Source organism: Vanellus vanellus (assembly GCF_965231255.1).
Source record: "Vanellus vanellus genome assembly, chromosome: 2".
In the NCBI taxonomy this organism is placed as follows: Eukaryota; Metazoa; Chordata; class Aves; order Charadriiformes; family Charadriidae; genus Vanellus; species Vanellus vanellus.
Genome location: NC_138906.1, coordinates 52,515,003 through 52,529,749, shown reverse-complemented (window position 1 = coordinate 52,529,749; position 14,747 = coordinate 52,515,003). Strand labels below are relative to the sequence as shown.

At 39.1% G+C, this 14,747-nt stretch overlaps 1 protein-coding gene across 1 annotated transcript in view; it reads left to right on the top strand.

The window, feature by feature from the left end:
• CNTNAP2 (contactin associated protein 2) overlaps positions 1-14,747 on the top strand; it is a gene marked incomplete at both ends in the record, with an annotated part of 1,160,915 nt that overhangs the window by 1,074,973 nt on the left and 71,195 nt on the right. Inside the window, 2 exons of the mRNA XM_082479539.1 lie at positions 4,084-4,329; positions 5,829-5,962. Of these exons, the coding sequence (XP_082335665.1) occupies positions 4,084-4,329; positions 5,829-5,962 (380 nt within the window). The remainder of the gene's footprint in view (positions 1-4,083; positions 4,330-5,828; positions 5,963-14,747) is intronic.

The window sequence follows — 14,747 nt, the reverse complement described above, 5'->3', positions numbered from 1 at the left end:
CTGTGTTTAAATTGTTTTTTTTTTTTCTGGGGGGTGGGGTTTTTTTTTTTTTGGTAGCTCCACAGATCTGTTGCTTCTTTATTTATTAGGAGTAATATCTTGCACTTGATTCATGACAATCCCTATTAACGTTCTTATCTTGACTGTCAGCACTGAGCCAATTCCATTGCCGTAAAGCCTGCTGAGTTCTGTGTCTTTTATATACGCCTCCAGATAGAAAATCCTGCTGAAGCTGTGTTCAGGCACACCTGTGCCGCACTGGCAATGCTCTTCACAGTGAGGAAAAAGTAACAGGGAAAGAAGACACGTTCTGGGTGTGACTGAGTGTATGGCTCTTTATAACTACCCGAGAAGAGAAGAACTGACCCTGACATTTTGCTGATGTTAAACCAGCAGCAAAGGAGAATCGGGTTCCTACTTATATTTTCTTAGGCCTACGACACTGGCCCAAAAATGTCATTGAGGTTGTGGAATTTTTCTAAGAGAAATGGGTTTGGGGTTTTTTTGGTAGTTATTTGTCTTTTTCCTCCAGTCTTTCAATACTCCTGGTCCCAGACGTAATGAGAGTGTACAAAAATAAAAGTAGCTGACTGGGCAGATGACCAAAGAACTGTAACCTTCAAAATAAGTTTGTCAGTTTTGGGTACACGTGCATTTTGTGTGGAAATTTTAGATCAGCTTTTGCTTTCTCCTGTTTCAAATTGAAGCCAGACAGTTTTGTATAATATGTGCAGTTCACACTGGGGTTACACACCTTGCTTGATAATTGCTAACGATCCACAAATCCCGTTCTGGGTTCCTCTACAAAGCAAGCCCAAACTGCATGTATTTGCAAAGTCTGTCAACGGAGGAAGACTGCACTGCATATTGGTGTGGAAATAGGTACTGCTTTCCAAAGAAAACTGATCTGTTACCAACACATTCACTTCCCCAAGGCTTCTGTCTCAAAAGTGCTGTTTGCAGAGGAACCCTTCGCTACACCTTGTGCTTGATCCCCCAAGACTCATCTTTTCAGGTAGCATTTGAAATATTACAAAAGAAAGCAGAGGGTGGGGCATGGAAACACCATCCACATTTCAGCATTTTACCCTTTTTATTCAGGCAATGTCCTGTTTTTCTGAATGGTTTTCTGAATGAAGGACTTCAATACTCCTTTTATCAGGTCTTCAGGAAGATGATACGCTTGTGACCTCCAAGTAGATATTTTTTTCATTGATCAGCCCTCAGCATTTCCAAGTCATCTTATACCTGCGTTCAGTATAGAGAAAATTATCCTTTAGCTTTTTCTAAGGTTTCCTAATAATTTAAACAGCCTGCTCTTGTGAGCTGCTGAGCACTTCGCAGCCCTGCTGCAAGGACTTCAGCTTCATTCAGTAAAGAGCGTAATCATGTGCATCAACCTCTTTGCTGAGCTGGAACTTGAGGGGATTCAATATCTTCCTGTTGAGGACCTAATGCACTCACACAGCCAAAGTGAACCTTCCTCTTATCCTTCCTCTTAAGAGAGGCGGGGTGTGTGTGAGGAGAATTTCAAGGCTCATTACAATAGCTTGTGCGCCTGTAATAATACAGCTATACTGAAAATTATTTTCTCAGCGCAAATCAAGTTAAGCGTACAGAGCATTCTTAGCTTTGGCGAGAAATCCTTTTGGGAAAAAATAGTCTTACCATTTCAGAGAGCACCATTTACTTAAGGCTTTCTTTGTAGTAACGAACATTTTAAGTAGCAATCCATAACATTTACAGCTGTGGAAAATGCGTTGCACGCTTTCCAGTTCAGCCCCAGAGCAGCGCTGAGGTCAGGTCTGGAGGCCCCGGTATTCCCAGTACATGCAGCCCTGGGCAAGCATAGCGCTGGGCAGCGCCGAAGATCGCTCCTAAAATAAAAGGCATGACAAGCAGCAAGCAGGCCGGAGGCAAACATAATTTTGCATCAGTATGCGGCCTGCGTGCGTGCGTGCGTGTGTGCACGGAGCCTCCCTCCGCTGGGGCCGCGGTCCCCGCCGGCAGAGTGGCAGTGTCAAACGGCAGGGCTGCCTGCGCCCCGGGACCCGGCACGCCGGCTCCGGCGAGGCGAGCAGCTCTGCCAGCGCCGCAGCAGCGTAATTGGTGCAGCATCTGCCCGAGGAGCAGTTTGCATGAGCTAGAAGCAGAGGCCGGAGAAGGAAATGTGAGCGGCCGTGGGGATGTTTTTTATGCCAGTCTTTCAAATACTTAGAGCTACAGTGCATACGGCTTCAGATTCGTAAGAGCCGACGCTTATTTTCAACACCGCTGCTAACAGCAGGAAGCATCACAGTTTTGGGAACTATTTTCAGGATAGAGCCCTTCGCTTTTAATACAGGAGTACTTAAGTTGAGTCTATTGGAAAATATAGTTGTTAAATTCAATTGCCTCTCCCATAACTGTTTCGGGGTGATTTAAGGCTTCTCCTGTAAAATGGCAGTTATAAATCTATCAGAATGATTGAATTATTTATAGCACCTTGGGACCACAACTTGACTCCTTGTTTTATATGGCTGCATGGTGACAGTGACTATGATATTTTGAGTTTCAGAGAATTTTTACACGGTAACAGGAAAACATAAAGCTTTTCCAGCACTAGATTTAGCAAAATTCCGGAAAGGAGCATGAATAAAGTCTATTATAATTTTACCTGTCGTCTTATCTTTTCTCTGCTCAGCTACTCTGAAAAAAAGTCTGCAGGCTCTTTCCTGAGACTGTGTCGCTGCGCAGCTTGTAAAATGGACATCTTCCTTCATATGTTTTGAGATAAAGCCTTTGCTTAGAATTGTGTGAAGACTCCAAATGGTAAAAGGGAATAAAAATAAATTTATGTTAAAATAAAGATAGTGTGTTGATTATTCAGAAGATTAGATGGCCAATTTTGTACCAATCAGTGGCAACTTTGCATCATGTAGGAAGGTGGTAAATGATGATTTTTCTTAAAGACTGGTCATCTCTTTAAGCATTCTTTAAATACAGTACTCATACACTATGCTCATAATATTTATTCATCATTCTTTAATCCCTTATGAAATGTCCATAAACATGCCTTCTTAGTTAATTTCACATGTAATTTTAAAATTTCCTTTAATGATGTTGTCCTGGACAGCAAAGCCTATCCAGGACCACAATGTCACTACGTGAACAACTGCCATAGGAAGCCAGTGCAGCCATCCCCGATAGACTTAGTAGGTTACACTACCAATGGTAGGCAACTGTGCTGTGATTCCCATAGGAGGCTGTCAAAGTCAGCCTTCACTGCAAGAATGTCAACCTTGACTTATGTTTTTAATGTTAAGAAATAGGCAGGACTGCATTATTATGAGAAGTAATACCAATGCTTTTTCAACTGCAAGTATTAATACTGCCAAAAGTAGTTTTATTTTCTGTCAAGAGTATTGAAACATGACATTTTGTCTCAGATTAGTTTGAAAACTTTGTCTGGGTAGCAACTCCTGGGAGCTACAGTTCAGCCTTGTTCTGCGCCGAGTCAAGATCCCTAGTTAATGTTATCTCTCATAAGGACATCCGGGTTATGCAGTTCTTATTCAGGATTGTGCTAGCAGCGGATAACTTTCTAGCATTGTGACCAATCCTATTTCAAATCTTTGACGATGCAATTTCCATCATTGCTTTGTGAGGTCCTTCCAAATACACTCAAATTTGCTGGCCAGAATTGCTGCTTTTCCTTTACCTAGACAGCGCTTGCTTACTATGAGCATTACCTACTGCAAGACTTCAATGAGAATAAATCTAAAGTGTGGTTCTTCTGGTCTGTAGTATTGATACAAGATATAGGCATAGACCTTCTCTGTGACCCAAAGGAAATCTGTCCTTTGCTCTGTGAATCCAGGTACCCACCAGTAAAATGGAAATTGGCCCTTTCATTCTCATTGGAAAATTGTGAGGCTCTTCATCTACATATTGGCAAAGTGCTTAAATAATGCAGCAGTAGAAATATGCACAGATTAGTACTGATCAAGTCAGTAGTAACATGTTTTATCCAACAGGCATCAGCGTGTTTGATTTATCTTTTTCTTTTTTTTTTCCTTTTTTTTTTTTGCTCTTATGTTCAAGATGTTGGAGCATTTTTTGAAGAGGGAATGTGGCTTCGTTACAACTTCCACTCCCCAGGGACTAGCATGAAGGATTTAGTTAGCCGAACGCTTTTGAGTTCCACAGATGCTGAGATCACAGCACCCGACCTCAACTTGAACAAAGAAGAGCTCAGCTTCAGCTTCAGTACCACCAAGTCCCCGTGTGTCCTGTTGTACATCAGCTCCTATACCCAGGACTTCATGGCTGTGCTTGTCAAGCCATCTGGTAAGCAACTGCTCTGGGCTCTCTCCATTGAAGGCACCATTGATAATAACACGAGTTTGGCATTTAGTTGAAGGTCTGAACTAATGAGAAAGTCTCTTCACCCTTGTCATGTAAAAGTAAAGTACATGGGACCTAAACCTGTGTTCTGCCGTACTAGGTTTTGTACTGATATAACTGTTCCGTTCAGTGGGGTTTCACTAGACAACCCTCCCTCTCAAAACAAAATGAGGAAAAAAATTCCCAAACCTGCTTTAACAGTCAGATCCGTGCCATGACTAGCATTATGGAGGGAACAAGTGGGCATCCACACGTAGGCACTTTAATTGCTCAACTCACGGCAATATCACCATCAGTGGTGATACTCAGTGGAAAGTGTAATGTGCTGTGCTTCTGAAAATCCGGGTACCCACTGAAGTGGCTAAAATATGGATGTATAGTATACAAGGTCCTAAACATTTTGGTGATGGCTGAAGGTTGGATATGGAACATTGTCTGTTACAGTATTAAAACTGTATGTAAACTAAATATACTTTGATTCCAAATAGTGCCTTAGTGCTCCATGAAAAGGATAATTAGGATGATTTTAGTACCATTCTCTTCTACAGGATAAGTGAATATGAGTATTCCACATGCCACTCATTTTTTTTCTTTTCACAGGGAAGAAAGAAGGTGCATGAGAGAAATCCTATATCAGACACCTAAACTATAGTTATAAAGGTCTCAGGCTGCTCTTGTGGGCCAGAATATTTCAGGTTTTGATCAATAATGGGGTCTGCATTTCCCTTTTCAAACATCCTTCCTTTTAATCAAATATTAAAATTTGTTATGAAGAGCAGACACTTCACTTCTGTTTAGAAAAGAAAAATCTGTCCAGCAGTATGTCATGAATATCAATTAACCACTTTTGACTATACTTTTCTAACAATATAACCTGAGGTTTTCATTTCACCATATATTATTAAATTTCCATGAAAGTCCAGACGGTCACCCGTCAACAACAATTAAATGCGAGAGCAAGAAAGTCCCTTGTGTAGATTATGTGTCAGTGTTAATTTGTTGTAATTTTGCCTTTATTCATTGCATATCAATGGTTTATTCTTTAGAAAACACCATGCTTTGTATAACTTCAAGTAATTTTACTGCAGCAAGGATAATAATCTCAACAATAAAGTGCTACTTGATGTGCTCAAATTTCTGCCAATCATCCATATCATTCAAGGCATAGCTCTGATTTGTTGATTTGCAAACTGGAGTGTTTACAAACACTTGGGTTTTGAGATGCTGGTCATTGTCACACTTCTGGATTGTACACTAGAAGCAGTTTTCAGCCCAGTAGCTTTATAATCTCACACACTAGCTCTTCTCCTACTGCAGAGACCAGCTCTGAGAGCAATTTAAGTGTAAAATGATAACAGTTGTATACGAAAATAAAGAGGAGAAAATAGCTGGTGAATAAAGATCAAAATATCTGAGGGTACTTTTCACATTTTTTTCATCAGGGAATTTGCAAATTCGGTACAGCCTAGGAGGCACCAAAGAGCCATATAACATTGATGTTGACCACAGAAACATGGCGAATGGACAGCCCCATACTGTAAACATCACACGGAATGGACGGGACATAATACTACAGGTAAGTTGTAAGTTGTTTGGTTCCATTACTTGTAGTTTGTAGGATTTTCTGTCTTGATGGTCTCCAAATTTCTGAAGATATCAGTGCAATTTAGGAAATAAAAAGTACATTAGATGGGTTTCTGCTTGCAGATCACACTCCTAGGAGTTAACAAAAGCTATTCTCTCCCTCTATTGCGTCGAGTCATGTTGTTCTGAAATCCTCATTCTAGTGTGATGACAGTTGGGCTAATACACGTGTCACTGTAGATGCTTGAGGGCATCGCAGACATCTGGGCTGATAGGTAACATGGGACTTAGGATAAACCAGCACTATTTTGGAGCAGCAGCTGGAAGCTGGGAGGGATACCCTACAGCATCTTAAGTGGCAGTAGAGCCTGATGCACAGACAAGTAAATATCATGCCGTAAGTCCTGAGTCTGCAAATGAGAATGTCTTTAAATATAAATTCACCCTGCAGTCCAGTGAAATCAGAAGAGCTGTTCTGCGAAGATGAGCAGATGCTTAAATGTTTGTGTGACAGGAGTCTGAGACAGAGAGTATTATTGAAGGCACATAGCTCTGGCTTATTTAGTTTTTGGTATAGCACAGGCAGAAACTTCATCTCTCCGTATCTCAGTTTACAAACCTTTGAGATAGTGTAATACTATTTAAATAACTGAGGGGAGCACTGCAAGAAGCAATCAATATTTCCAGGCAGCTTTCCCTCTGTGGTCATTACAGCACTCTGTTTTCATTCCCTGGTTGTCACATCTGCAAACATGGAGATTGCAGCTGGTTATGAGAACAGTTTTGTTGACAGGAGAGTCAGGTGGATGGGATAGATTAATCTGGATTTGAAAGTTCACAAGAAGCAAACCAAAACCAATAACAAATGAAATATAAAAAGGGGAAGTCTCCTTGGGAACCAAGCCAAAAGGTGAAGGATAGTAGCTGTCACAGTATTATGTACTGAAAGATTAAAATAGATCCCTGACAGCTATTGTTTCATGGCATCAAAAGGAAACTTTTTCAATGTCATTTGACTGAGGCTCTCGGTACTCAGAATAACACTGGCTGCATTGAAGTAGAATTGCCGTAAAATTATTTCCAAAATGCCAGATAATCTAAAAAATGTATAGGTGATACATGCAAGCGCTTTTCAGGTTTTTGGAGGTTTTTGGAGGGAGGGGTATATATTCATATATGCTTCTTTCTTGCATGCTGTTGCATTTGGATTTATTTCTCTTACTGCTAAATGGAAGCTAAAGAAGACCTACAGTTAGGTTCCGTTCTGCTGTTAAATGCTTCTATTTTGAGGGCATAGAGCATGATTCCTATGGAGTCATAGCTGGTGGATTTAGGCACCTATAAAACTAAATACATTATTTTCTGAAGGGATCAGGTGAGGTACCTTGCCCAATTGGAAAATATGTACACAGTTAAGTATCCCAGCCTTGCATCACCTCACCTACATTTGGGGCCCAACAATATGTTATTTTCCTAGTGCTTTATGAGACCGCTGCCTGTCTAGGGCTTTGAAGAGCCAGAAACATTTTGGTTAGTGCTGCTCTGCTGGTGTAAAAATTTCTTAATCTAGTCAATGTGCTTACAACCCAGCTGATTTATGTAATCAGAAAAGAGATACATTTGAGGCTTATTAAATGAGATGAACTGTCTGATGCACATGCAAGAATAGGGAAAGGAGGGACCCATACAAAGCAAATCCAGAAATCTGAATCCTTCTGTATCCTGAAAGAGAAGATTTCTATCAAATTTTGTTTATTCTCCATAAGGAAGTTGATTTTGTTACTTATCTGGTTATGTTCTGTAAATGAGAGAACTGATATGTACAGAAGTTGGTCTGTTGATTGTTCACTTGGAAATGAGTCCTGTTTTGAAATATAAACTCTTCGTGGTGTCTGAAAATACAGAAGATATAAATACGATTTTTTCTCAGTATCCAGAGGACAAATCATAAAGTATGAGTTTTCTCTTGCAGATCTGAGCAATGAACATTTGAGTAGACTTTTATTTCCTGCTAAATCCTTCTCCAACCTGATGAGCAGCTGGTTTGCTTGCTTTTAAGGAAGACAGCTTGCTTGCCAGGTGCTGTTGCTCACACTTCAACATCTCTACATGGCATAAAAGTGTCACAAGAAGGATTTATTTCTCATCAAAGCTTCGATTCAAGAGCACTCAGTTAGTATTTTTGAGATCTTAACAACAAGTTCATACTTAGAATACCTGTCTTTCTAACTTACTGTAATACCCCTGTAGTGCCAGAGAGATTTAAAAAATCTGCAGCCAGGCAATAAATTGCTACCGTATGAACTATGTGAACCAGTTACAGTATAATTCTCTGGAGTTTCACTTATATATAAATACAGTAAAAGACTCATTACTGAACTCTATGAGACCTCACCCGATGCTGGCAGACATGAGACCACTGATTACTTACATAAAATCAGAGTTGCTCTCCAATCAATCAGAATTTGAGGTGAGCTTTGAAATAAACACATCGACAATATTGTATATCCATAAGGTAATAAAAAAGCACAGACCCAAATATTTAGTGTGAATTGTTTTCATCAGAATTACGTCCCATGTTCCTAACATACCAAGGCAATCAAGACTAAAGGTAGTAGCAAAGACTCTATCAAAAGGTTTTTCTATTTCAGTTTTCTACATTCACTGACTGCAGACAAATCAATAATTACTTCTACATTAAATAACAAGCTCCCATTCGTGATGCCAGTGGTTTCTCAAGGATACGATTAAGGATATACAGTTGATTTAGGTGCCAGGAAAACCAAAGGACATAAATTCAGGGACAAAGATCTGTTTATTTTCTGTTGTTTCCATAAGGTGGGCAAAATTAACATTCGCTAATAAGAATTCCTATCTCTCGCCTCTAGTAAAATACCAGATACTCGTAACTATGGCACACCTCCAAAGCTGCATTAGTTCACCTGTGGCAAGAAAAAGCCCAGACTGACAGATGGGGAATGCATTATCCCAGTAAATGACATTTCAAGAGCTGAGCTTTAGGTCACGGAGGGCAAGTTTTACTTTGTTTGACTTCATTAAAAGGTTTCATGCTTCAGCAGGGTATTTTCCATATCATAAAAACCAGATCACTTTTTACCAAGTGTTCATGGGTGATTAATGCTATTCACACATCAGTGAAATCTTCTTTTAAGAAAGCCAAGGACAACAACTCCCTAGCAGAGGTTCTGGTCCAAAGCCCACTGAAGTCAATGAAAGGCCTTCCATGGACTCCAGCCGGCTTTAAATCGTACCCCAAAGAGCTGCAGCAGTAGCATCCTTAGTGCAAGACTCATGCCTCCTGCTTCTGTGTGTGTCCCCAGAGTAAAGTAAGGGCGGAATCTGGATCAGAGAAATTTCTGTTCTGTTGCCCAAAGCTATATCAGCATGTTACAAAGGAAAAAAAAAAAAAAAAAGAAAAAAAAAAAAAACATATCATGTGCTTTAAAGTTCAATGGGATAAAGCTGATAGTCAACAGACTTGGACTGGGCCTCTCAGCTTCCATACTAAGATATTCTTGTAGATTCTCAACAGATCTCCAGTTCTTCATACCTGCTTTAAAGCCATTTCTAGGAATGGGTTATGAGTCGCAGCTTCTAATGCCTTCTTGGTTCCTGAAAAGGATTGGACATGAGCAACTTTGTCAGGACTCCAGTGTCCCAAACCCAGGCAGTGCACATCTGCTCAGAAGACCGTACGGAAGGGTAGCTGACAGTCCTCTCTTTCAGGCTTGAACAGTTTCGGGAACTGTGGTAGAGAGGCTATACACAACAATACCATACATTCACAATGTTAATTGCTGACTCCATTCAAAGTGAACTTAATTATGAGGCTTTACAGAAATCTTAATCTGAACTCATCATAAGATTGAGAATAATCCAGAGAATTTATTTGTATAGATCTCCATTTTCAAGCTTCACCAGAGGTAAGGAGTAAAAATATCCATCTTCTGTGAAAAATAATCAATGAAATATTTGACCCTTACCCAAATGAAAGCAAGAAAAACCAGAATTTTTGCAAGTCTGTTCTGTTATTTCCATTTTGAACTCTGCAGTACTTGAAAAGAAATAACTCCTAGATGCATAAAAAATGTAAATCATACAAAGTGAATTCAAAACTAATCTGAAATACAAAATAAAATGGTAAGCATAATAGCAATAAAATAAAATGGGTGAAGTAGAGCAAAGCAGTCTGCATATAATCCCAAGTTTAAATGCAATGAATATATCAAATATTTTTATAATTATAGATTAAAATTTTCTCTCATTGAAGGGAGCGGGAACTTTCTTATAGACTTCAGTGAGGCTATAATTTCACCTCCTATCATTATTGTTGCTGTAGAATCATACCTAACTATCATGTTTCATGTATTTTGAAGCCTCAACAGAATATGATGACTCTGTTTGAGCTCTTGCTTAACAGAGGCTATAAAATTTCACCAAATGATTTTCTGCAGCTAGCCCAAAAAGTAATGATAGCAGTACAACACATTTTCTGGAAAGACATTTTATCTAGCTCTAAAGACTTGAAATGATAGAAAATTTACCATATCCTTTGGCCATGTCTTTCAATGGTTAAGTGCCATTCCTGTAAAGAATTTGCACCTAATTTACAGTTTGAATTCTGCAGACTTCAGCATTTAACTTCCAGATCTTTTTGTCTATGCCTGACAGATGAAAGAATTGTTTTGTGTCAGGTGTCGTTCCCCTTCACACTTTCTTAGAGATGCTGATTAAAACATCTTTTCATCTTGTCTGTAAGAAGCTAAGTAAATTGAACTGCTTTAGTTTACCATCAGAAGACTGTCATTTTTGAACCATAAAACAAGTTTATAACTCTTCTCTGAGAACTATCCCATTGAGTCACATTTTGACAACTTTTACCCTAGGATTAGACATGGTGATGGTAGTTATGGCATAAAACTGATGTAGACATCCCATCTTTATTTATTTCCTTCATTTTCTGGGCAAACATACTGCCTCAGTATCCTTCGGACAGTACCGTAGATTGTCTAGACTCCTGATTAATTTGAAGACTGGTTTAACTAGCATTTCTCTGACTGGTAGGGAAAAGGGAAGTACTGTTCGTGATTTGATAACAGCCAGACTGTATTTACAAATTCCATAGCAGCTGGAATTAATAAAACATGTTTTAAATATCCAGGACTTTAGCCACAGGTAAACATGTAAACCATAGTTAATATCAGTGCAACTGCAGCCCTCTGCTTTTTTTCTAATAAGCAGGTGCATCTATTATATAAAAATATATGTAATGAATTTCCAAGCATATTTTGCTTTAAAGGAAAAAAAAAAGTATTTGTTCTATTAATAGTAAAGGCCTTCCTGCTGAAATGAATTATTTAAAATCTCCGGAGATATGTCATTTCCACTACGTATTGCCATTCTACAATGGCAATGTATTACTCAAACTGCTAGTGCAACAGAAAGGCAGACTGAGACCATTTCCTACAGCAGAACCATACATTACATCTGCATATTTAATGCATTAGCACTCAGTTTACCCATAGCTACTAAGCTGTTTTTATCAATCAGAAGTCGTAAGAAAATGGGGTTTGCTCAGATTTGAAAACAGATGTTTTTTCACAAATAGGTGACAAAGTAACATAAAAAGCTATTGATATGAGAAATTTTGAAGATAAATCAAAGCTTATATTGATACAGTATCTCATTCCCATAACCCTAAACTCCAAAAGAAATACAGACCCTGGTCTTAGCATACTTCAAATTCCCACCAATATAATGATGTTGAGAATGTTGCCGAAGACTAGATGTTCAATTCTCACAAAAGTCTGTGAACAACGGCAAGAAACAGCATAACAGAACTTAGATAAATGCATCATAATCAGAAATGAATGAATAATCCACCAATTAATAATTTTCTTACCTGTTCTTTTGCGCTCACAGGATGTCCATGATCTCCTAGCAGTATTGTTGATTTTATCCTTCACTGAATTTACTCAACTTCTTTATTTTACAGTGTGACTTACGATCTTTCAGGTAAAGACAGCAGTTATGGCCAGGCAGGAAGCCCATAAATGAGTCATTTCTCCTTCTCCTTCATGCACGATGGAGTTGGTCAGTGGCACCTGCCAAGATAAGTCAGCACAACCCCATCGAACCCCAGCTGGCTCAAAGTCAGACAAAATGTCATAAACAAGAACTCCTTTCACTCATTAGTACACAAGAGGGTAGAATATCCATACCTTGAAGATCAGAGCGTGGGGTCAGATCTTTCTCTTACTGGCAGCTATGCAGTGGGGAAAATGTCACGCGTAGAGCCCCATCTGAGGGTAGCAACTCGCCCTTTGGTTGTACAACCTGAGCCTGCCGCCGTCCCTGCAGCTGCTGCAGAGGGGCGGGGGCAGATGCTGAAGTATGTATATTTACAAAAGTTTTTCCCTCTCTATGCATCAGATGAGATAGTTTCAAACCTTGAGGCCTTTTGGAAGAACATTCTTCTTTACTTTTTGTTCCGTAACACCACTCCGTAAGAGAGGAACTCTTTTATGTATCCATCCTTCTCACATATTTCCAGCGGAGCCTGTATGGCTGGATTCAGGGGAATTTTTCCGTTGTCTTGTCCCAAACTTTAGCCATGTCTAGGCCACATATCACGGTAAATACCCAGGAGTGAAATATCTTCCTCACCCTACACCCCCATTGCCCTTGGAAATAAAGGTAGGGCATTCAGGGCACGAGGGAGTATGGTGTGGTCTGCAGTATCAGAGCAGAGCAAAGGTCTGCAGAGCACGTCAGCAGGCTTATCCGCCTCACAGCATGTGTTACTTACATTGGCTTACGTTGAGACTATTTCCTTCTATAACGTATTTCCAGCGACGAAGGTGCGTGTTTTCCCTCGGCCTGCATGATTGCTGGCTTGGCATCAGTTTTTATTGGAATTACAGAAAGAAAGAAAGAACAAAAGAATCATTAAGTATTTTCAGAGTCTAACCTTAAGCCTAAAAAAGTCAAAGCTTAACATGAAATGGGTGCTTTCCATTATATGGCAGCACACATTGGACAAATTAATGTCCTGTGAAAGTCATCTTTAGGTACCTGAGGTAGATCCCTTTAATTGTAATAACTTGGCATTATATGACCTGCTATTGCTTCTGTTAACATTTGTTGTAATTCATCTATTAAAGAGAGCAATAAAAAGTCAACAGATATGTGAAAGAAGCTTGAGAGAATTGTTTCAATTGGAAGCAGCCAGATTAAATAGTTCCCTTTTCCTTACCAGTGCTTCTGTTACATTTTGAGTTATGTATGTAGATTTCCATTTAAATTTTATCCAATTTTTTGTAATTTTTTTTACAGTGAGGTAAATTATCCCTGATATTATTTATCAGACCAAGAGCAGCTTCAGGAAAATATACAAGATTACGGCACATAAATGATTCAAGTTTTTAAACAGACAAAACCACTTTGTATTTATTTTATTTTATTCTTCAATGTATGTATGTTTTTTCTGTGTCTGTATCCCATGGTGATCATGTTTCTAATTTAAATCCCCGCAAAAAAGATAATTTATCATAAAAGACTGCAGTTGATGTTTATTTTTTAAAAACTGCAAAAGGCTAAATCGGTGCATTTAGCCAGAAAAACAGATTTGGAGTGGTTCCTAAAACAGTATTAACTATACCTCTATAGAAATTTCTCCTGAAGAGCTCAAAGCACAGTGCAAGCCTTAAGTTCACTTTACATCATGCTGGTGAGGTGTGTGCCTCCTCCCCTGTTCCAGGGGAGCAGTGAGGCTGCAGGTCTGTGGCAGTCTAAACCAGTAAAAAAATCTGGCGTTATGGTCCTGCCTTCTTCTCTGGATCCACTATTCATTTGCAGGCTCTGGCTTCTCCCTGCTCTGGCTCCGAGCTGATACACAAAATAACCTGGGTCAAGGACCTAATCTGGCAGAAAAAGATCAGCGAAGCACTACTGCCACACTAAGGAAGGAGCTGAATTGCAGTAATAGTGGTTTTGATGAGCCTAAAGAATTACACAATTAACACCTCAATATGGTCCTTTTCTGTTGTATTAAAAAGAAAAAATATTTTCAAATATCACAATATTAAAAATATTGGGTTTAATTTTTTTTCCTAACCTTTCAGCACATGAATATTCACCTCTGTTTCACCATTAACGGGTCAGATTTCAGTCATCCCTGAAAGAAAAATAGTATCTCCTATTTTATTTTCATAGTCACCTTCATGCTTTCTCCTAAATGCTTGGGAGGAGCTCCATCTAAACAACTGTGCACCACCTTGTTATTTTCTTAGGCTCTCGTGCCTAGTCTATTCAAAATTTGTAGGCATTTTTGAGCTGGAACCTTCTTTTTGTCATGCAATATTATAGCACTTAGCACAAAAAGCTCTTCTCCAGGACTGAGAAGCTTTTTAATACAAGTGATAAATCATTACAATAATGCAGGAGAGAAATATTACATTGTTCATGATGATAACACATCCCCTTCTTTATCCTGCTATTACTGAAGTCAATAGCAAAGCTGTGTTGACTTCAGATGGTGTAAGATTAAGCCTTACAGCATTATTACTCCATAGCGTTTTGAATTTTTTTTTATAAAATGTCTTCAGCATAAAGAAAAACCTTAGCTTTACGGCAGTACACACAGAGAGGCTGGATTGACAATGATACAGTTGTAGATATATCCGCAGGGTGAATATAATGTGTGCGTATGTACATATACCTTATACATATAACTTTTTGTATTTTTCCCCGAGTCT